We start from the raw sequence: 24,544 nt of genomic DNA on the forward strand, positions 1-24,544 counted from the left end.
GCAACCTTTCGCCACATTTCAGGCTTCAAACATAAAGATATGAAATTTAATGTTTTTGTCAAGAATCAACAACAAGTGGGACACAATCGTGAAGCGGAACAACATTTATTGGATAATTTAAACTTTTTTAACAAATAAAAAACTGAAAAGTGGGGCGCGCAATATTATTCGGCCCCTTTACTTTCAGCGCAGCAAACTCGCTCCAGAAGTTCAGTGAGGATCTCTGAATGATCCAATGTCGTCCTAAATGACCGATGATGATAAATAGAATCCACCTGTGTGTAATCAAGTCTCCGTATAAATGCACCTCCTCTGTGATAGTCTCAGGGTTCTGTTTAAAGTGCAGAGAGCATTATGAAAACCAAGGAACATACCAGGCAGGTCTGAGATACTGTTGTGGAGAAGTTTAAAGCCGGATTTGGATACAAAAAGATTTCCCAAGCTTTAAACATCTCAAGGAGCACTGTGCAAGCCATCATATTGAAATGGAAGAAGCATCAGACCACTGCAAATCTAGACCTGGCCGTCCTTCCAAACTTTCTTCTCAAACAAGGAGAAAACTGATCAGAGATGCAGCCAAGAGGCCCATGATCACTCTGGATGAACTGCAGAGATCTACAGCTGAGGTGGGAGAGTCTGTCCACAGGACAACAATCAGTCGTACACTGCACAAATCTGGCCTTTATGGAAGAGTGGCAAGAAGAAAGCCATTTCTCAAAGATATCCATAAAAAGTCTCGTTTAAAGTTTGCCACAAGCCACCTGGGAGACTCACCAAACATGTGGAAGAAGGTGCTCTGGTCAGATGAAACCAAAATTGAACTTTTTGGCCACAATGCAAAACGATATGTTTGGCGTAAAAGCAACACAGCTCATCACCCTGAACACACCATCCCCACTGTCAAACATGGTGGTGGCAGCATCATGGTTTGGGCCTGCTTTTCTTCAGCAGGGACAGGGAAGATGGTTAAAATTGACGGGAAGATGGATGCAGCCAAATACAGGAACATTCTGGAAGAAAACCTATTGGTATCTGCACAAGACCTGAGACTGGGACGGAGATTTATCTTCCAACAGGACAATAATCCAAAGCATAAAGCCAAATCTACAATGGAATGGTTCAAAAATAAACGTATCCAGGTGTTAGAATGGCCAAGTCAAAGTCCAGACCTGAATCCAATCGAGAATCTGTGGAAAGAGCTGAAGACTGCTGTTCACAAACACTCTCCATCCAACCTCACTGAGCTCGAGCTGTTTTGCAAGGAAGAATGGGCAAGAATGTCAGTCTCTCGATGTGCAAAACTGATAGAAACATACCCCAAGCGACTTGCAGCTGTAATTGGAGCAAAAGGTGGCGCTACAAAGTACTAACGCAAGGGGGCCGAATAATATTGCACGCCCCAATTTTCAGTTTTTTATTTGTTAAAAAAGTTTAAATTATCCAATAAATGTTGTTCCACTTCACGATTGTGTCCCACTTGTTGTTGATTCTTGACAAAAAATTAAAATTTTATATCTTTATGTTTGAAGCCTGAAATGTGGCGAAAGGTTGCAAGGTTCAAGGGGGCCGAATACTTTTGCAAGGCACTGTATCGCGCGATAAATGGAATTATTGCATATTGCGACAGGCTTACCCCTAACCTCTCTGAAGCTATTTATTCTTCACATATTGCTGCACATTAACATAGTAGTTCATGAGGAGTTCTGCGTGGAAACCTGGCAATTAGATGATGCTCGTAGGCCAATCATTTTCTGCATAGAGACATCACGCTATTAAAGAAAAGTGCTCCAAAGAAAAACTTCTGAAGTCAATTTTAGTAGGTCTCTGATCTTTTCACATGTCTGGAATAGTCAAGCTTAGGAATTAGGTTTCCAAACAAATTAGTGGGGTGTAAGGTCACGGAGAGGTGATTCGGTAAGTCACACCAGTCAGATTGTTATGTAACTTGGCCACTTTAGGGTTCAGTCTTCGCTTCAACGCAACACACACCATATGTGCGACATGCATTGGTAAATCTAATAGACCGCTGCAAGAGGACACGGGTTGAGTGAGAAGATTTGTTTGCGAGTCGGGACCTCTTCACAGTTGGGAGTTTGACCGTTTGACCCTCCTCATACATCTCCAGTGACTGCCCCGTCCCCTCACCTAGCCAGGCAGTGCTAATCAAATCCCGCCGGCCTCCGGTAGGCCCAACAGTACAGTGGTTAGAGCTCTCCAACAATAACATGCTGTTTGTTCAAGGCTGTGGCCAAGAGAAAATATTTGGACTCTCCCAAATTGAAGTATTATAAACAACCTTTTCTTTTTCGGGGGCCACTGATATCAGAAGATCAACAATAACAGTGAAGATGTTTAAACAATATTGTGGATATTACCGGGGCTGCCGAGCTGATATTTCATACATGAACGCACTGAATAGACTCCGGGCGAGGCGGGTCGATAACAATCCGGCCGTCATCGTTGCGGTTTTTAACCTGTCATGTTGGCTTTAAAGCGTTGCAAGGCAAATATAAAACATCCACGGCGAGTTTGTTTGAAGTAGAAAAACAACTGTATTTCATATAGGGCTGCAGCTATTGATTATTTTAGTAGTCGATTAATCTATCAACTAGCTAGTTCGAATAATCGAGTACTGTAATTTTCGGACTATAAGCCGCCACCCACCAAATTTGAGACAAAGACGACATTTGTTCATTGATAAGTATGTACAGTTGTGGTCATAAGTTTACATACACTTGTGAAGAACATAATGTCATGGCTCTCTTGAGTTTCCAGTTATTTCTACAACTCTGATTTTTCTCTGATAGAGTGATTGGAACAGATACTTCTTTGTCACAAAAAACATTCATGAGGTTTGGTTCTTTTATGACTTTATTATGGCCATTTTTACTTCAATTAGGCGCTTTTGGTAGCCATCCACAAGCTTCTGGCAAGCTTCTGGTTGAATCTTTGACCACTCCTCTTGACAGAATTGGTGCAGTTCAGTTAAATTTGATGGCTTTCTGACATGGACTTGTTTCTTCAGCATTGTCCACAAGTTCTCAATGGGGTTTAAGTCAGGACTTTGGGAAGGCCATTCGAAAACCTTAAATCTAGCCTGATTTAGCCATTCCATTACCACTTTTGATGTGTGTTTGGGGTCATCGTCCTGTTGGAACACCCAACTGCGCCCAAGACCCAATCTTCGGGCTGATGACTTTAGGTTATCTTTAAGAATTTGAAGGTAATCCTCCTTCTTCATTATCCCATTTACTCTCTGTAATGCACCAGTTCCATTGGCAGCAAAACAGCCCCACAGCATAATACTACCACCACCGTGCTTGACGGTAGGCATGGTGTACTTGGGGTTAAAGGCCTCACCTTTTCTCCTCCAAACATATTGCTGGGCATTGTGGCCAAACAGCTCGATTTTTGTTTTGTCTGACCACAGAACTTTCCTCCAGAAGGTCTTATCTTTGTCCATGTGATCAGCAGCAAACTTCAGTCGAGCCTTAAGGTGCCGCTTTTGGAGCAAGGGCTTCCTTCTTGCACGGCAGCCTCTCAGTCCATGGAGATGCAAAACACGCTTGACTGTGGACACTGACACCTGTGTTCCAGCAGCTTCGAATTCTTGGCAGATCTGCTTTTTGGTGATTCTCGGTTGAATCTTCACCCTCCTGACCAATTTTCTCTCAGCAGCAGGTGATAGCTTGCGTTTTCTTCCTGATCGTGGCAGTGACAAAACAGTGCCATGCACTTTATACTTACAAACAATTGTTTGCACTGTTGCTTTTGGGACCTGCCGCTGGTTTGAAATAGCTCCAAGTGACTTTCCTGACTTGTTCAAGTCAATGATTTGCTTTTTCAGATCCATACTGAGTCAAAATTGCTAATTCGTGTTGCTGTATGTATATTTTCGACCCAGCAGATTTGATCACTTTTTTTCTGTTCACCCATAATAAAGTCATAAAAGAACCAAACTTCATGAATGTTTTTTGTGACAAAGAAGTATCTGTTTCAATCACTCAATCGGAGAAAAATCAGAGTTGTAGTAATAACTGGAAACTCAAGAGAGCCATGACATTATGTTTTTCACAAGTGTATGTAAACTTTTGACCACAACTGTACGTATTTGACAGCGGCATCATAAGCGGCACTTGTCATATGACCAAATGAACCACCATGAAGCTTTGAACCAATTGGCTTCAAGAAGCTTCATTTGAGCAACCTGCTGTCAACACTGTTGTCGTCCAACATGCCTCCTAGCATGCATTGCAACACTACAGATGTAAATAACAATCAAAATTCGTTCTGTGCTAATTATTTCTTCAGTTACTGCTCCAATTGTTTCATTAATCGCTAGCTCTGGTATTTGGTAACACTTTATTTGACAGCGGTGCCATAAAACTGTCATAAGACCATCATAATTATGACATGACACTGCCATGAGCATTCAGCGTGATGTCATTTTGTGTCATCCAGCAAATTATCTCACTTTTGAATAGATGTAAAAGATCCCAGCTAGACATAACTTGAGTTCTTGACATAATTTGCTGGATGATACTTACCGTAATTTTCGGACGAAAAGCCGCTACTTTTGTCCTTCACTTTGAACCCTGCGGCTTATAGTCCAGTGTGGCTTATTTGTTGATTTATTTGGGTTAATGGGTAACACTTAAAAGCGGCGTCATAAAACTGTAATAAGACCGTCATAATTATGAAATGACACTATCATGGGCATTACTGATTGCTTATGACAGATGTCATTTAGTGTCATCTGGCAAATTATGTAACTAACTAACACTATGTCACTACCACTAACGTTTGTGTCCAGTTCGGATCTTCCACATCCATTCAAAAGTGAGATAATTTGTGGGATAAAACTAAATTACATATGTTATAAGCATTTCATGACAGTGTCATGTCATAATTATGATTGTCTAATGACAGTCTTTTGGCACCACTGTCAAATAATGTGTAACCAAATACCACAACTAGCAATTAATGAAACAACTGGAACAGTAATCAAAGCAATAATTAGGACAGAACATGAATTTTGATTGTTATTTACATATGTAGCGCTGCAATGCATGCTAGGAGGCATGTTGGACAACAACAGTAATGACAGTAGGTGGCAGCAGAGGTTGACTGTCTCCCCCAAGGGAGCAGTTATGGCCAAATGAAACATCTTGAAGCAATGAAGTTTTGGAGCAAATTGGTTCCAAGTTTCATGGTGGTTCATTTGGTCTTATGATAGACACTCATAATACAGTGAGGACGACTGAGGCTTATAGTCCAGTGCGGCTTATCTATGAACAAATGCCGTTTTTGTGTCAAATTTGGTGGGTAGCGGCTTCTCGTCTGAAAATTACTGTAATAACATCTGTCATAAGCATTAATTAATGCCCATGATAGTGCCACGACATGTAACAATTATGACGGTCTTATATTTTATGAAGCCGCTGTCAAATAAAGTGTTACCTATAAAACCAAATAAATCGACAAATAAGCCACACTGAGCTATTAGCCGCAGGATTCAAAAGAAGGGAAAAAGTACTGTAGTGGCTTATAGTCTAAAAATTACGGTAATCGGTTTGGGAAGATTTGGTACAATGCAGAATAAATTTTAGGAGTTGTAAAACAAAGGCTTGCAAAGATTGAATTTTTAAAAGAGCATTAAATGTGTACACAAAATAAAATTCCCAAGTATTTCTTCAAACTACGCAGAGTTGCACTTTCCTTTAAAAAAAAATGTTAATACCTGAGCTTAGCCTCAAACGCTATTTATAGATAAATAAATAAATGAGGATCTAAGAACAACAAGTGGTTAATTTGCATTGAAAAGTCCGCTAGTTTAAATGCTATAAAATGCTAACATTTTTTTTTTTTTTTTTAAACAATACTCTTATCAAATAATTCAAATGCATGGTCCAACAACAACAAAAAAAAAAGCTATATACATATATTATATATGTATATATCTATTTATTTATATACAGTGGGGCAAATAAGTATTTAGTCAACCACTAATTGTGCTAGTTCTCCCACTTGAAAATATTAGAGAGGCCTGTAATTATCAACATGGGTAAACCTCAACCATGAGAGACAGAATGTGGAAAAAAACTCCAGAAAATCACATTGTTTGATTTTTAAATAATTTATTTGCAAATCATGGTGGAAAATAAGTATTTGGTCAATACCAAAAGTTCATCTCAATGCTTTGTTATGTACCCTTTGTTAGCAATAACGGAGGCCAAACGTTTTCTGTAACTCTTCACAAGCTTTTCAAACACTGTTGCTGGTATTTTGGCCCATTCCTCTTTGCAGATCTCCTCTAGAGCAGTGATGTTTTGGGGCTTTTGTTGCGCAACACGGACTTTCAACTCTCTCCTCACCCCGTGGCGTCAAAATGATAACAAGAACGGGGAGCAAAAATACCAGAACCACAGGGGGGGACCTAGTGAATGACCTACAGAGAGCTGGGACCACAGTAACAAAGGTTACTATCAGAAACACAATGCGCCGCCAGGGACTCATAACCTGCACTGCCAGACGTGTCCCCCTGCTGAAGAAAGTACACGTCCAGGCCTGTCTGCGGTTCGCTAGGGAGCATTTGAATGATCCAGAAGAGGATTGGGAGAATGTGTTATGGTCAGATGAAACCAAAATAGAACTTTTTGGTAGAAACACAGGTTCTCGTGTTTGGAGGAAAAAGAACACTGGGTTGCACCATACCCACTGTGAAGAATGGGGTGGAAACATCATGCTTTGGGGCTGTTTTTCTGCAAAGGGACCAGGACGACTGATCTGTGGAAAGGAAAGAATGAATGGGGCCATGTATCGAGAGATTTTGAGTGAAAATCTCCTTCCATCAGCAAGGGTATTGAAGATGAGACGTGGCTGGGTCTTTCAGCATGACAATGATCCCAAACACACAGCCAGGGCAACAAAGGAGTGGCTTCGTAAGAAGCATTTTAAGGTTCTGGTGTGGCCTCCAGATCTCAACCCCATAGAAAATCTGTGGAGGGAGTTGAAAGTCCGTGTTGCCCAACGACAGCCCCAAAACATCACTGCTCTAGAGGAGATTTGCATGGAGGAATGGGCCAAAATAACAGCAACAGTGTGTGAAAAGCTTGTGAAGAGTTACAGAAAACGTTTGGCTTCTGTTATTGCTAACAAAGGGTACATAACAAAGCATTGAGATGAACTTTTGGTCTTGACCAAATACATATTTTCCACCATGATTTGCAAATAAATTCATTAAAAATCAAACAATGTGATTTTCTGTTTTTTTTTCTCCCCACATTCTGTCTCTCGTGGTTGAGGTTTACCCATGTTGACAATTATAGGCCTTTCTAATATTTTCAAGTGGGAGAACCTGCACAATTAGTGGTTGACTAAATACTTATTTTACCCACTGTATACTGTATAAATACATATTAAATTGAGAATGCATAAAAAAAACATTGTCCTTACAAACATTACCTTATGTTGGTCTTAACAGGGAGACCACTAAAGGGCAGTGTATCCACCCAAATCAATAAAACTAAATGCAAACACTTTCAAAACAAACCTTTACAACGCCATTCAAACGAATACTCGAAGCAGCAAAATTTGATTGTAAGCTTTTTTTCTAATCGAATTACTCGTTTAATCGTTGCAGTACTAATTTCTAGGGCTGTCAAACGATTAACATTTTTAATCGAGTTAATTACAGCTTAAAAATTAATTAATCGTAATTAATCGCAATTCAAACCATCTATAAAATATGACACATTTTTCCGTAAATTATTGTTGGAATGGAAAGATAAGACACAAGATGGATATATACATTCAACATACGGTACATAAGTACTGTATTTGTTTATTATAACAATAAATCAACAAGATGGCATTAACATCATTAACATTCTGTTAAAGCGATCCATGGATAGAAAGACTTGTAAATGTTAGTACAAGTTATAGAAATTTTATATTAAAACCCCTCTTAATGTTTTCGTTTTAATAAAATTTGTAAAATTTTCAATCAAAATATAAACTAGTAACCCGCCATTGTTGATGTCCATAATTACACAATGCTCATGGGTGCTGAAGCCCATAAAATCAGTCGCACCCAAGCGCCAGCAGAGGGCGACAAAACTCCAAAAAACACAAGTAACAAGTGGACATTGCACTGTGCTGTCATTTTAATCTGTTTGAGCGGGGTATGTGCGTTAATTGCATCAAATATTTTAACGTGATTCATTAAAAAAATTGAATTACCGCCCGTTAACACGATAATTGTGACATCCCTACTAATTTCATATCCATTTTAACACATGAGTTAGTGTCGTTTTGAACAAAAATAAGCCACAATTCAGTCAAGCCTAGGAAACTCAAATGGTGCCGGAATGCAGACTGTAGGCAGCTCATTATGTCTGGAGCTAGTTGCCGTGTCAACTCAGCAAGGTCTGGCAATTGCATTTGGGAAGTGCAGCTTAAATGTAACCTAATGCAGGACGCTTTTCAACAGTTGGATGAAATCAATGATTTCCAATTCGGCCGTCTCAGGAAATACTAACATGACAGTGATCTCGAAAAGCTTTTCTATGTGTTTTATATAGTTTATGATTATGTATTCAAAACAGTTATTGTTTTAACTGCAAAAATGTTGCGGATCATCGGCTACGTGACCTTACCTACACATCTATTGCTGATGGGCTTGAAGCCAGGGCTGCAGATCTGGCACAGAAAGGAGCCCACAGTATTGACACAGCCACCACTTGGACATGTAGTGGGGTCTTGGCATTCATCTATATCTGTGCAATGAAATGAAGGTTTAGCTGTTGTCAAAACAAAATAGATGTACATTTTTGAAGGTCTCACCTTCACATAGGCCTCGCCAGGATTCGGCAAAGCCATTGTCACATTCACAGGTGTAAGATCCCTCTGTGTTGACACAGTGGCCATTCTGGCACTTGTTGGGCATGCTGCACTCATTAACGTCTGCAAGGAAGCATTGTTGTTTTCGTCAACGATGACGATAATGACAATATTTGGTCGACGAACAATTTTTTCAGGGCGATGTCGAGACGATAACGGGCTAAAAACGTCTTGTGAGACTAAAACATAATGAGATGAATGCCTGTTTTCATTTTATGAGACGACAACGAGATTTTGCCATAGTTTCCAACGTAAGTTCACAATGTGTGACATTTTCTTATTCTACATGTAAATAGCCTACATCGTAGCAGTGTTTGGGATGTGTCACTCATGTGACATGTCCTACGCACACACCCTAACCGTCACTGATGACTGGTGGTTAACTCACTTACTACCAGGGTTAGGCATCGTTTGAAATTGAATGATTCTGGTTCCGATTACGATTCCACTTTTCAGTTCCGGTTCTGGACGATTCTAGATTCCGATTCTTTTAAGAGGCAGGGTAAAAAAATTTTTTTTAAAAAAACACAGGGTCAAAAAAAAATTTGCATGGTTTATATTAAAGTCTTAACTTCTTGATGATTTTTGAAATTATATAAGTTAGTATACAGTAAGTCAATACAGATTTATTTTGCATTGATCATTTAGCCTATCAATGAATGAGGTTCATATTCGTGAGAAATGTATTCCTGACCCACGTTCACTCAATCTCTTTGTTGTTATTAATGTCCCGTCCCCAGCAAAAAGTGTACAGGCGGGTTTTGCCGTTATATCTAGGGTTGGGAATCTCTGGCATGAAGTCGATTCGATGTGTATCTAGATACACAGGTTACGATTCGATTAAAAAACGATACATTTTTAAGGGCGAGCGATTTGATATGATTCGATACAGTTTAAGAACAATACAGAGTGAAAACGATACGATAGTAAACATTTGTTGTGTGTGTTCGTACAGTATTAATGATTAAATTAAACAACAAAATTTCATACCAATGTTATGTTTTATTTTTTTTATGAAAAAAAATAAAGCTTACTATGTGACCGTCATTTTGTTGGATGGGACTGATAATAAAATAAAACTCCAGTGAGAGACAAAAATAAAGTGCAGTAATTTAATTACTGTATTTCCTGGTGTTTTCAACACAATAGGTAAGTAATTTAAGTGCAAACTTTCAACGGAAACATCTTACAAGCAAAAAATATTAATTATATGCAGCAGCTCTAGAAAAAATTTAAACCTGCTAGTGTTATCATAAATAAATAATAAATAATGCTTTACCACTGGTATAACTGGGGGAATAAAAACATGGCATTTTAGACAGACAGGTCTATAATCATTACTTTAACCTACACAGCAAAGTCATTCACTTATGCCTGTGCTTCCACATTTTTTAATTCCTCATCACGATCTCTACCTTTTTTGAAGGGCAGATTTTTCTTGAGGAAGATCAACTGATCCACATGTTCATGTTTAAGTAGACTGCGTTTTGTGGAAACAATATGCCGCCCTTTCCACCATTATAGTGGGTTATTTTTTAGGGTTTAAAACTCACGATCTCTGTACCGCTTCACACTAGCTCTGTCCCATGCGAACAGATCTGGCTGCCTTCGTCACTTCAAAGTCCGACTTTTGTTTTCCGGAGTGCGTTGAAAATCAATCGCTGCACGTCGCTGGCGCGGTGCGCAAACTGTCCATTGTTTTAGCATGGTGCTTCGTTGCCACTACTAGTTTCGTTTTGGGCTGTGAAGAAAACGCTACGGAGCGTGCGTTACAGTGGTTTTGTTAGCTTTCGCGTTGTTATGACACGCCCGTGACGATCGGGTAATGACGGCGACTACTAGCGGTTCTGCCAAAATGAATGGGAAGTTGAGGCAACCACGACGGCGGTCACAATCTAAGTGCGCTGTGTGGTGAATGACACAAGCGCAGCATGTGAGGTAAAAGCTAAATTATTATCAAATTAAGCATTGCATTGAACTAGGCATTAGAAGCCGATTCTTGCGCTCGCGATAGCCGAATTCTATCTCTACTATCGGTTCATTGAATATTTAATGGCTAATTACTGTCGAATGGTAACTTTACTATCGATACAGCTTTATCTCTCTCCTGTAAAACCGGATATCCGGTCGTATCGGTTTATCGTTCTCAAGCTTAGTTATACCGTCCCTACCAATGTTGGGACCAAACCTACACCCTTGGATAGAAAGTTTTTTTTTTTTTCAAGTTAAATTTTGGACTAAACCCTTTGAATGCTTACAGACGAAAACATTTTGAGTATTGTCGCCTGAAACTTGACGAAAACCTTTTGAGTATTCATTGACGAAAAGTAGACCAAGAACCGAACAAACACAACTCGGAAGGCAACATGACAGGCCAGAATGTATTTAAGTATCGCTCCCCCCCATGAGTCACCAACAAACACTTCCAAAATGGGCTGAAATTGCAATTGTTATTGGCTGTGGTCACTGGGCGGTACGGATCTATTATGTAGAGTTATATACCGTCATATCTATAAATATAAGTGACGCCTTTAAGAGAATAGAAGTAATGGGTGTATGAGGTATGCACAAAAAACAAGTCAATCTCATCACGGTGACTAATTACAATCCAGTCCAGTGCATGACATCAATAGACATCCAATTCATTTAAAACTGGAGTACCGGCAGCATCCAGCACCGTCAATGTTACCCAATGAGTTGAGAGCCAAGTATTCTTTGGTTTGGTACTTGCTGTACAACGTTAATCACTGATCTATATCAAATGAGAGAATGGTGTTTTGTGCGCTTACCTTGACAGAACTTCCTGTTCTGAGTGATCACCTGGCTGTAGCCGCTGAAGCACTGACAATTGTAGGAGCCATAACTGTTGGTACAACTGCCCTTTCCCTCGCACGGATCATCCTCACACTCATTCACATCTGTATAAGGAGAGGGAAAAGACTTACAATACAAAAGATTAACAATATATACCTGGCAGAGGCGATTGGTCCAAGACTGCAAGGGAAGCTCAACTTATCCCAAAATGCTCCCCAAAAAATATCTGAACCTTTTGGAAATTCACACATTTCTGCATAAAATCACCATCAAATGTGATCTGATCTTTGTCAAAATCACACAGATGAAAAAACAGCGTCTGCTTTAACTAAAACCACCCAAACATTTATAGGTTCTCATATTTTAATGAGGATAGGAAGAAAACAATGACAGAAGGGGGAAAAATAAATAAGTGACCATCACATTTAATATCAACATTTAACATTTCCTGCAAAATATCCTGATAAACTTTTGAATTCATTCCTCCATTAATGATTGCAAGTTGTCCAGGCCCCGAGGCAGCAAAACAGCCCCAAATCATGATGCGCCCACCACCATGCTTCACGGTGGGGATTAGGTGTTGATGTTGGTGAGCTGTTCCATTTTTCCTCCACACATGGCGTTCTGTGTTACTCCCAAAAAATTCAACTTTTTCAGGCCACAAAATATTTAGCAAAAAACTTCTGTGTAGTGTCCAAGTGCCTTTTTGCGAACATTGAACGAGCAACAATGTTTTTTTTAAGACAGCAGTGGCTTCTTCCGTGGAGTCCTCCCATGAACACCATTCTAGGTAATAGTTTTAAATATACTTGATGTGTGCACAGAGATATTGGACTGTGCCAGTGATTTCTTTAAGTCTCTAGCAGACACTCTAGGGTTCTTTTTTTACTTCTCTGAGTATTCGCTTAGTATTCTGCGCTCTTGGAGGCATTTTTCAATTATCCTTCTGTTGTTCTGAGTTGAACCGGAAACTTGCAAGTAGAGATGTCCCGATCGATCCGATCACGTCATTTTCAAAGCATCGGAATCGGCAAAAAAATATCCGACATGCCTTTTTTTAATATATATATTTTTAATTAAATCGTTTTCTAATTGTATTCAACGTTACAGACATGTTACACTCATCCAGTCTTTAGTTTAGGCTTAAGGTAGGGTTATCAAATTTATCCCATTAACGGCGGTAATTAATTTTTAAAAAAATTTATCACGTTAAAATATTTAATGCAATTAACGCATGCTCTGCACAACCCACTCACACATTGTTGCATTCAATCTGTAATGGCGTCGTCGTCTTACCTATATATAGAGCTAAAAGGCAGCGTAAAATGAGTAGAGTGACTTTTGGCAGCCTTTCGAGCCTTTTTTTAAGTGGCAAAAGCCTTACAATCCCTCTCCCTACGATTAGAAATATCGTGGGAAACAATGTGGGGAAGAAAGGTAGTAATTGATCTTTGTCTTAACACCCTATATTATTTCCCAACGCAGAGAAGATATATCAATTGGTACCACTGCGGACAGTCATGGTTGCTTTTCCCATCATGCATTTGGGCAGAAGTTAAATGGCTACAGTATCATTTACTGAAAGCTCAACAAATACACTAGATGGCAATATTTAGTCACAATATACAAACTCACATTTATCCTTTAAGAATTACCAGTCTTTCTATCCGTGGATCCCTCTCACAGAAAGAATGTTAATAATGTAAATGCCATCAGGAGGAATTATTGTCATAATAAACAAATACAGTACTTATGTACTGTATGTTGAATGTATATATTCGTCCGAGTTTTATTCTTTTTTTTCTTAATGCATTGCCAAAATGTATATGATCGAGAAAAATTATCGGGAATGATTGGAATTGAATCGGGAGCAAAAAAAGCAATCGGATCAGGAAATATCGGGATCGGCAGATACTCAAACTAAAACGATCGGGATCGGATCGGGAGCAAAATAACATGATCGGAACAACCCTACTTGCAAGCGCCACTTGCTTTGTTAAAAACGACTAGCGAAAAATCGAGCTCATTTCTGGTGGGTTTTTTTTTCGACTGTAGCTGCTTGTGTTTGGAGACTTCTGGCACTCGAGTTTCTTTCCCTACCGAGCAGCAGGTGCCGCGGAAAGACCAGCATCCGCTACTGGTACCTAGGCAAGGGTTCGCAAGTCATTCATACATCACAATTTGTCTCCCAGTTGCTTACCTATGCAATTGGTCTGTAGAGCACTGAGTTTGAATCCTGGTTCACACTGGCAGGTATAGCCAGTCTGCACAGGAACACATTTCCCATGGCCACAAATGGAGGGGGTGGTAGCACACTTGTCAACACCCACTAAAAGAGAAAGTCATAAAAGATGTGTAATGTGCTCTCAACAAATAGACAACATAGCTAAGTTACAGTTATGGTAAATTCTGTGTAAAGTGTTAAAAAAAATTCCTCGACACATGCTTTTCTGTTAGAGCCATCTTGCTGTTTTATTGGGTGACAGTATTGGATGGGAAGACAGATTTAACAACATTGTATAGAGCTCAAGTGTGGACCGCTTACAAACATCACGAAGAAACAAGTAGAGCCTGACACTTGTGTTGACGTGGGAAAGTGGTAAAGTACATACAAAAACTGGGTCACTAAGTTTAACCAGGAAGAAAAATGTTTTCAATTTAATAACAACTGTCTTTGTTCCTATCCATGCCAGCGACGTATAATGACAAGCAGAACAAATAAACCTTTTAATTTACTGTAACATTTTGGAAAAGAAAATTGACAAAAGCGACTGTATATTTATCAAAACGGAAAGCATATGTTTCATAATGCTTGTCTTACCTGAGTCGGTGTGAGCTGTTTCCTTTGGATCAGACTTGGCTGGTGGGTCTGGATCAACTTCTAGGAGGAAGAATAATGTTAGCTATGATGTTTTTGGACCTCGTATAAAAGGATACAACCACTAACATGCTCCTTAAAAAATCTCCTGCCTAAACTGTCACTCAACAGGCAACTTGGAAAGGCCAACAAGCTATACTTTCTCCATGTTAAAAATACAACAATAGCTGAATTAGTACAGTCACCGTTGGAAAGTCAGTGTTTTCACTGGCACAGGAGCAGACCATGCAAAGTCGGTAATTGGCAATACTGCTTTAGATGAAAACATACAAAAATACATCACTAGATTGAAATGACAATAAATTATATTTGGTCTTTGATATTAGGAAATAAAACAATTAGATGTTAAGATGACAAATTACAGTAAGTAAGAAGAGGTTCTGGAAAAAAAACTTGGCAAATAATACCTGGATATTTCAATGGTGAGTCAGTCACAACAGCTGGCTAGAAAAATAACACACATTTAGACCACCTGATAGGATGATTTCCATGTTAGCACATGTAGAAAGAACTTCAACTTACCAGTCTTGGAATTTCCACATCTGGGAAAAGATGACAAAAAGAGGTTAATCAGTAGCTTTAATAAAAATACCGTATTGGCCCGAATATAAGACGGTGATTTTTGCATTGAAATAACACTGAAAAAGAGGGGGTCGTCTTATATTCGTGGTCTAGATATTATACCCATTCACGACGCTAGATGGCGCCAGATATCATTGAAGCGATGTTCTGTCATGACAGATCTCAGCTACTCTCAAGTTTAACCAGTTTGCATTATTTTATTGCAATGTTTTTCCTTATTCAGATTTGTTTCAAGACTACAGTTAGTTAGACTTCACTTTGATGGTTAATGCAGTTATTTCAATATTGTTGTTTTATCACAATAGATTGGTTTTTTTACGTTTAAAAAAACAGAAACCATTCATTTACGAATGTGATTGCACTAGAGTTTACATATTTAAATGTTCAGATATTAAGATTTGAATGAGGCAAAATAACATGCTTTTTCTCTCAAATATATTTTTATAATCATTTGTTTCTGATGTACCGTAATTATTTTCTGTATAAAAATTAATTTGGTGTTCAAAAAGTCTTTTTTCAAACTTGAGTCTTGAAAAAGAGGGGGTCGTCTTATAATCAGGGCCGTCTTATATTCGGGCCAATATGGTATATAGATATTAAAGGGAACTTCAGACTTAATGATTTATGCTCTCTCAAGCCAAAATTGTTCTCTTTTACAAAAATAAATGATTAGAAACAAATAAAAATATTGCCATTGATTTAAAAATCTATAACATTTAGTACATGTTTTGACCTACGGAGGGCGCCATATTTTAAGCGTGCAATGGATGCTCCATGTGATGACTTAGTCGTAGATTGTCACTGTCACTCAACGAATACTACCGGGTTCCTGCAATTCCTTCTACGCGGCGAGACGTCCAACACGTGCTCATCGGTTAAAAGCGACGAGTACTTACTATTTGTGTTTTTTATTAAGTCTTTTATTACATTTTCATTGCTTTAAAATACTTTTTGTATTGTAGGCCAGGGCAATATTGTAGGCAGGGAAATAAATATAGAATCATTCCATTCTGAAGAATGGAATCGCTCCAATTTGAGTAGAAAATACAGACACACCAAGTCAATTTCCTTTCCGTAATTGGGCCCCTTCCTCAGATTAAATCTGCTAGTTAGTCAGCAGTTAAAACAGTGCAGTTATCACACCTTGGAGGGCTGCTGGACCAAGTGGATTCACAAGAATCGTTGCTTCAACAAGAGAAATGTCTCTTGAGACCAAGGAGAGGATTATCAAACTTCCTGAAGAAAGTAACGCTACACGTATGGTTGCCAACGATGTGGGCTGTTCACAGTCAGCTGTATCAAAGATCTGGACCAAGTACAAACAGCATGACAAGGTTGTTCAAGTTAGCGTACTAAGCGAGGAAGACATCCAAACGTCATGACAAACAACCAAAGGCCATATGTCTTCAGAACAGAAGATGTACAACAAGACAAATGAAGAAATGGGAGGAAGCTGGAGTCAAGGTATGTGACAGAACTGTGCAAAATCGCCTAAAGGAAATGGGATTTTCATCCAGGAAAGCTAAAAGGAAACCACCATTGACATTTTAACAGAAAAGAACAAGACCGCAATGGGCTAAGGAGAGGCAATCATGGACTGTGAATGACTGGATGAAGGTTGTTTAAGTGATGAGTCAAGAATCTGCATTGGACAAGGATGCTGGAACTTTTGTTTGGTGCCGTTCCAGTGAGATTTACAAAGATCTGAAGAAAACATCTAAATTCCTTCAGTCCTTGATGATATGGCGCTGCATGTCAGGGAAAGGCACTGGGAGATGGCTGAAGATGATGGGAGATGATGAAGAATACTCATCAAGTCCATGCCTCAGCGACTGCAAGCTGTCATAAAAGCCAGAGGTGGTGCAACTAAATACTAGAGATGTGTTTTTTTGGTTATTTCTTTGTTTGTTTCTCATAATTCTATATATTTTTTTCTCAGAATGGAGTGACTCTATATTTATTTCCCTGCACTTGCTCTATAAAAGTAACATTTACTGACCACCACAATAATGTTTTTTTTATTCATTTCTTTTAGTGTTTGTGAAAGCTAAAGAGTTGCACTTTTGAACTAATTCATTATTTTTTTCAAGCTTTTATCTGAGTTTGTTCTTGGCTTCTCGGCATTCTCCTGCTTCCGCCTCCCCCCTCTCTTTTCTGCGCGGGCATCCTCCTTAGGGTTAGGATTTGGAGGTTGCTGGTCGGGCACCGGTGGACAGGGTCTTGACCCGGGGTGTCACCCACCCCGGATGGGGAACCTGTTCTGCCCCGGGTCTAGTAGGCTGTGGGGGTCCCGTTGTGCGCCGTGTCGGTTGGGGGGTGGCGGCAGTGGCTGGTTGGCACGTCCCCTCATCCCTTTCCTGAAGGCCAGTTAATGGGGGTGCAGATGGTCCGAGGGACCACCTTGGGTCCCAGGGGAATGGTCCCTCTTGCTGGGGCTGTGGAAAGGGGGACGGGCTTTGCCGGCTCACCCCCCTGACTGGCTGGGGCGGCCCCTGCGCAACTTTTCCACTTGTCTGCAGGACTATCACACGTCTGATGGGATTCACGCATGACTGGTGCAATTAGACACACTCAAGGAGAGAAATTATAGGTGCCAGGACTAGCGATCAGGCAGCATAGAATAGGATGTCAACATATCCACACTTACAAGGGACTTACACAATACAGGGTTCTACACCTCACATTGCCGATTGGTGTACCCTCCACTCCACCTAATCACATCTCTTTCGGACTCTCCCTCCGTTTTCTTCTCGATCATCAGAGCCCCCACATGGTGTCAACCAGAAATACAAATGCTCACGATAGTGCTGCTAGATTCATAATTAGTGTAGGCGTTGAATGTATTTCTTGTTGTTGTTTATTCTAGGGCTGTCAAAATTAACGCGTTAACGGGCAGTAATTATTTCATAAAATTAATCACGTTAAAATATTTAACAAAATGAACGCATGCGCAGAACGACCCACTCAAGCATTGCCGCAAACAGACTACAATGGCGCCGTTTGAAGTATATTGAGACCTAAGGGCAGAGACAAGCAAGTGGAGTGGACGCGGGTGCCGCTGTTATTTTAAATGTGACCGGCATTGTCAGATTGAGCAGTGAGGAAGAAAGTGGTCGAGCGAGAGAGTAGAGAAAGTGCGCAGTTAGCGCAGGCTAAAGTGTTGCGTCCCCCACATGCTTTTGTTTTGTTAATAAATGTACCCACAAAAAGCCACGCAACGCCTCTCGGTGTTTATATGTACGCCGCCGTCTTCCTCAGGAGGAAATCGGACGAACCGAGCCAACCGACGACAACGAGCCAAGATAAATCGTCAGTCTATAGCACCGTCAATTCCCAAGAAGGGTGAATTGGTAACGCAGGCATTTATTGGAGCCGCGCTATTTAATGGTTAGGCATCTCTTCCACAACTGTTACAACTATTGTGGCAAGCGACATGGGGAAGAATAACTGGAGATGATCTTTTTCTAAACACCATGTATTGTACTCAACGCAGAGAAGATATACCATTTGCAGCAACCACTGTGACTCATGGTTGCTCAAATTCCCATCATGCATTTGGACAGTTAAGAACATTTAAGTCGCTACAGTATCACTTAGTGAAAGCACAACAAAAAATAATATTCCTATCTCTCGAAAATAAAATAATGTTCACATAAAGAAAAGCGCACAATGCAAAGAGGTCTAGCGTTCCCAATCAAAATAGCTATGCAAAATAATACTCTATTCAAACATTAAGTGTAGCTCAACAAATACACTAGATGGCAATATTTAGTCACAATATACAAACTATCAAAATTACTATAACTTGTACTCACATCTATCTTTTCAGAATTACAAGTCTTTCTATCCGTGGATCCCTTTCACAGAAAGAATGTTAATGTTAATGCCGTCTTGTGGATTTATTGATATAATAAACAAATACAGTACGTATGTATAGTATGTTGAATGTACATATCCATCTTGTCTTATCTTTCCATTCCAACAATAATTTACAGAAAAATAAGGCATATTTTAGAGATGGTTTGAATTGCGATTAATTGCCATTAATTACGATTAATTAATTTTTAAGCTGTGATTAACTCGATTAAAAATTTTAATCGTTTGACAGCCCTAGTTTATTCTTCTTTTCTGTCTCTCTCTGCTTTTCTAATTAATTTTCTGTCCCCCCTCCCATAACCCTTTCCTGTTCACTGCTTTCTCCTAATGAATGAAACACAATGAATAATCATCACAATGGATGTATATCCTACTCTGATGCAATACATTAAAACATTTTAGACTGATAGGACACTCAGATTCCCATTCTCCTTGTCAAGCAGAAGAACAGAACAAGTTAAAAAAAAAGTAACTGGAGGGAAATTCAGTGACACGAATGTTAAATGCAGTATGTCAAATACGGAAATATTATAATGTATACATGTTTACAGAATCATCTCTGTGTATTGAGCAAAATCTTGCAACTACAAAAAGTCAATCCCAGTCATTTATGATATAAGCCCTGATGAATTCGACCATGTGTCATCAGTGAGAAATGCTTGGGATTTATTGGCCCAGAGAAGGGAGCCACACATGTTCCATTTATTTGGTGAGATCAAAACGTTCTGTTGATGTTTGGATTCACGAGAAGAAGAAGAAAGAAACTCATATTGAATCACTCTGCTGCCTTCTCATGTTTATACTATAAGTTTTTTTTTTTGAACCCCAACATAACTGTTATTATTTCCTAACAGTACCAAACATTTTCTGCTCACCTTCAGGCTGTTGAGGTGTTTCTCTGTCTGGGATAAAGGAATGAGGGGGCTGCTGTGGAGTGACAGGTTGCTGTGGTGACTCCGGGTATTCAGGCCATTGGGGGATTTGAGGAGTCTGTGGGTAGTTGGGATCCTGAGGCTGGGACGATGGCAGTTGAGGATATGTAGGGTTCTGCTCTTCCCAAGACAATCCAGTACTTTGAAGATCATCTTCCCCGAGCTGCCGCAGAGAAATCTGCACATCAGATCGGGAGTAGGTGTATCCATGACCGGCCGGGCAGATCTCCTTGAAATGATCTGAAGGTTGAAAACAACAGCAACCAACATTAACGTCATCAAGCAATTAAGAACAAAATTGAGACAAGGACGCCTATTCAGTCTTAGTCTTGACTCTGTCTCAATTTGTGTGGTTTTGACTACCACGCTACTTCAGTAATGTACAGCATTATCCTCACTACCACAATAGACTTCCAATGTGTAATTATGACTCATATTTCCTCTTCAAAGGCCATCTGTGTAACTGTGAGCAGCTTTTTGGAAGTAGTAGACAAAGGACTCAATGGGGACTACCGACAAATTCTGAAAGACATTGGCATATTTGCATACCCAAATAGTCTAGAGTTTCATGTAGTACTCACTGACCCCTTACTGCTAATTGCTAGCTGGACAGAGACTAGGAAACTAGCAAACCTCAGAAATGGCGAATCCATTACAAGCAAGAAGCAAAGTGATCCCTATTTGACCTGAGAGCGTCAACCCTGTGCCAAAAGGTTCTGGAAAATTAATGGACGTAATGACAGCTAAATATGGTTGAAGGAGGGAAACATGGATGTTACAAGGAATCGACTGATGAGAGCGTAGATGAAAATTGGGCTTGAAATGATTCGCAGCCACATCACAGAAGTTTGAAAAATGGTCAGGAAGATACTGTTACCTGGTCAGAAGGAATAGTCCTTAGTGCTCTGTTCAGAACATGACTCTAACACTTAAGCCAGGTTCATACAGCAGGTCTTATTGCACAATTCCGATTTTTTTTTGTCATATCTGTTTTTTTAGTGTGCCCGTTCAGATGGCCTTTTTCCTTTGAGCCCGTAAAGGTAGTACGGATTCGCACTAACCCGCAGTCCAATGTGCGCTGAGCAAACTGACCCACATGCGCAGAAGCATCCAAACAAATGACTACATATGCTGGCTCAACATCATTCTAGGGCACGGGTCGTCAAATACAAATCTTGAAGGTCCACAATTATTTTTTTTCATACAAGCATAGGTCCATTTATTAATGTCAGTCAAGTACAAGGCAGGTCGAAGGTCGTAAAGGTGGTTTTCTTTTGACCAAACAAAAATACAGTGCACATTCTGATTAAATAAAAATAAATTAACAAAACATTTTCTTGACTTCAAATAGAAATACTATAGGAAAAAAAATGAAAATACAATGTTTACACATGTACACTAAATAATTGACAAAATCTGTCATTAAGGTGCAAACAATAACTCTTGACAGTACATTTTTTAACTGTAAAACACTGCTGGCCAAAAAAAACAACAACAAAAAAGAATCTGAGAGAGATTTGTTTGATATTTGTTGTCATTTCCTCCTTTTCTTTTCCTTCAAACATTGCTGCTATCACTTCAGTCATACACTCTTTTATTATTTCTGCATCAGAGAACGGCTTCTTATGTTTGGCCAACACGTTTTGCTGTGTCATAGATTTAACAATAACCTTCCTTGACTCTTGATATGACTGCTTCAGCCTGTTTATTTCTTGCCTTCTCAATTCTGATTTAGGAGGAAACTTCTCTTCAAATGAGCTGTGCTCTTTAACATAATGGTGTTTCACATTTTAACTTTTTATCAGAGCAACTGTCTTGAAGCATATTAAGCACATAGGTTTGGTACTTGCCGTTGGTAAAATGGACCCATATTTGTCAATCCATTCCCGTTTTGGCTTATATTCAAAGTTTATATGGATTGATAGTGAAGGGAATAGTAAGCTTTCCCATTTTTACTGTTTGACTGTTTGTATTATTCTAACACACCCAATATAAAATAAATAGCATTTAAATCATTGTATAAGAAGACAAGCAGAATATATCTGAAGTATGAGTGGAGTTGGAGTGATTGGAAATTGCAGCACTAAGACAAAGGGCAGATAAGGGCCATAACAATTACAGGATGTCTGCTGACGACGGAAGTCCAATGCGTGCCATGCAGCTAACGGAGCGAGACAAGCATGGGATGGCCAAGAAATCTACAAGCCCACATCTGGACCACCAAATCCTACTATCAGCTCTTCTGGTAACCAACAATGGACAGTCCAGAACAATTTAAAGGACATCCTCTCCTTACACAAGGAACATCTGATAACGGAGGAACCCGCGACTGAGAAGTTGCCACTCAGCACTCTCGTGGCGTTGAGGCTGGCGAAATCCTCAACTTTTGTTGCTCTGTAACGCCCAAACCCTCTTGCCCAATCCACAAGACAATAACCCTAAACAACATCCAAATACACCCTTCTTCCGGACCACAGCCCGCCTCACCGGAGCCTTTAAAAGACTGAATGTTTAACTAATCGTGGCCATTTTTCTCAGAAATCTTTTGTTGATTTGTGACAATGTGAACCTGGAACCAGCCTTCCTCTTCGTCTGGGTCTGTTTGCTGTTTTTGCCTTGCTGTCGACTTGGAATAACTTGTCAACTTTCGAAGCCTTTTTCTAGCTTTAAAGGTCAAAAATAAGGTGAACGTGCAGAGTTTGGCCTTTTGGCCTGGTCGTTGGATATTGCGCTAGTGCGGTTCCGGCGGCCTGGCTGGCGGGATTCCCGCAAACTGGCTAATCTTAAGAGCACAGAAAGAACCCGCGCATTAAGAAACCTGCCCATTCTTAGATTTACCCCCCCCCCCCCACACACCCGTCATTGTCTTTTTTAATGACTGTTGTAAAGCGCGCCTCTTCACTAAAAGCCGAGTTCAAGCGAGGCGCTAACGCTAATGCATAGCACCATCGCTACCGTAGCGCCATGTCTCTCTCGCCCTTTGTTGACGTAATTGCTGCATGAATTCCAATTTGGGGGAATTGACAGTTCAGACCGCAGTTACATTCAGGAAAAAAGTGGCCCTGATCGGATTTTAACCACATACGAAAGTGACCTAGATCGGATTTGAAATGGTCCACTTTAAATGCGACTTTTCCCGTTCAGACCTTCAAGTTAATGCCTCACTCGAGTCCGAAAAACACGAAAATTTGGATTTGTACATTAAGATAGCCTTAGTCAGTCCATACAAAAACCAGGATTGAATGGATCAGAGGCTATTTGTCAGTCTTGGCCAAAGCAGCACCATGGAGGTTTATGATATTTGATCTATGACAATCCCAATTAATCACCGGCAAGTCTATTAAAATCGTCCCATTTTCCCCTTGAACTTTGAATATCAGATTTGTATAAAAATGTCTGACAGTTCCCCATGTTTCTTTTGGCCAAACTATTTATTTCTGTTTCTGAGTTTTGTCTGTGAGTGGGATTTCTCTCCGTGGACATAAGCGATAACCCAAAAACTGACTCCCACTTTTGTGCAGCCTCCAAAATATGACAACTTTTACTTTTGGTCTTTTTCCATTTCAAACACATTTCGGTTATTCTGAACTCATTTGCACAGCTGGCAGACAAGAGGGTGCTGACTGACTGACTCAATTTGTTTTTCTTTAAAATGTCTTTCAAAAACACTGGCAACCATAGCGTGCGATTACATGTAGCATTTTATTTCGTACAAACAACAGCAACTGAACAAATATGTATTCTGTAAGTACAACTCCAGATGGAATGATACTGTGTGTTTGCACAAGGGCGTAGGTTTGCATAGGGACGGTAGGGACATAACACATGCAACTTTTCAGGATGCTCAAATTATCTCCACCAACTTTTAAGCAACCTTATTTGCATTATATAATGACTTCAGTTATATAGGTAATTTGGATTGTCTTCCTATATGTTGTAAGGATAGAATTGATACCACCATTATTAAGTGGATTACAGTACTTTTATTATGTTCAGACTTACACTGACCCCTTTCCACTCGCTGAATGTGTCAGTCCATTTTTTCCCCTAATACGCACGTTTAACTGGCTGTTGACTTGACCTCCCCCACACCCATTCACGGCCTGATAGAAATACAACATGCCACCTCCCCCGCCCCCTTCAAAGACGAGGGATATTAGAAGTTTTTTTCCCGCCAGCAGCAGCCACTGTAAGTAAAGATGTCCCGATTGATCGGGATGCCGATCGATCGGGTCCGATCACGTCATTTTCAAAGTATCGGAATCGGCAAAAAAATATCGGACCTGCCTTTTTTTAATATATATATATTTTTTAATTAAATCGTATTCTAATTGTATTTAACGTTACAGACAAAATGTCTTACACTCATTTAGAGTCTTTAGTTTTGGCTTAAAGTAGAGCCATGAAATTTATCGCGTTAACGGCGGTAATTCTTTTTTTTTTTTTTTTTTTATTTTTTTAATTAATCACGTTAATTAACGTACTTAACGCATGCGCTGCATGACCCACTCACACATTGTCGCGTTCAATCTATAATGACGTTTTATCCATATATAGTGCT

At 39.7% G+C, this 24,544-nt stretch overlaps 1 protein-coding gene across 2 annotated transcripts in view; it reads right to left on the bottom strand.

Moving 5' to 3' along the window:
• The window catches only part of LOC130930729 (latent-transforming growth factor beta-binding protein 2-like), a 309,203-nt gene that overhangs the window by 93,559 nt on the left and 191,100 nt on the right, over positions 1-24,544 (bottom strand). The window contains exons 12-19 of one of the 2 annotated variants that reach the window (XM_057858789.1): positions 19,927-20,223; positions 15,116-15,135; positions 15,001-15,037; positions 14,537-14,593; positions 13,916-14,044; positions 11,691-11,819; positions 8,845-8,964; positions 8,658-8,777 (exon numbers count right to left, since the gene is read on the bottom strand). In XM_057858789.1, the coding sequence (XP_057714772.1) occupies positions 8,658-8,777; positions 8,845-8,964; positions 11,691-11,819; positions 13,916-14,044; positions 14,537-14,593; positions 15,001-15,037; positions 15,116-15,135; positions 19,927-20,223 (909 nt within the window). Of the gene's footprint in view, positions 1-8,657; positions 8,778-8,844; positions 8,965-11,690; positions 11,820-13,915; positions 14,045-14,536; positions 14,597-15,000; positions 15,038-15,115; positions 15,136-19,926; positions 20,224-24,544 lie in introns of both variants that reach the window. The other variant, XM_057858788.1, reaches the window with a different exon arrangement.

Source organism: Corythoichthys intestinalis, chromosome 15, assembly GCF_030265065.1.
Source record: "Corythoichthys intestinalis isolate RoL2023-P3 chromosome 15, ASM3026506v1, whole genome shotgun sequence".
Classification (NCBI taxonomy): Eukaryota; Metazoa; Chordata; class Actinopteri; order Syngnathiformes; family Syngnathidae; genus Corythoichthys; species Corythoichthys intestinalis.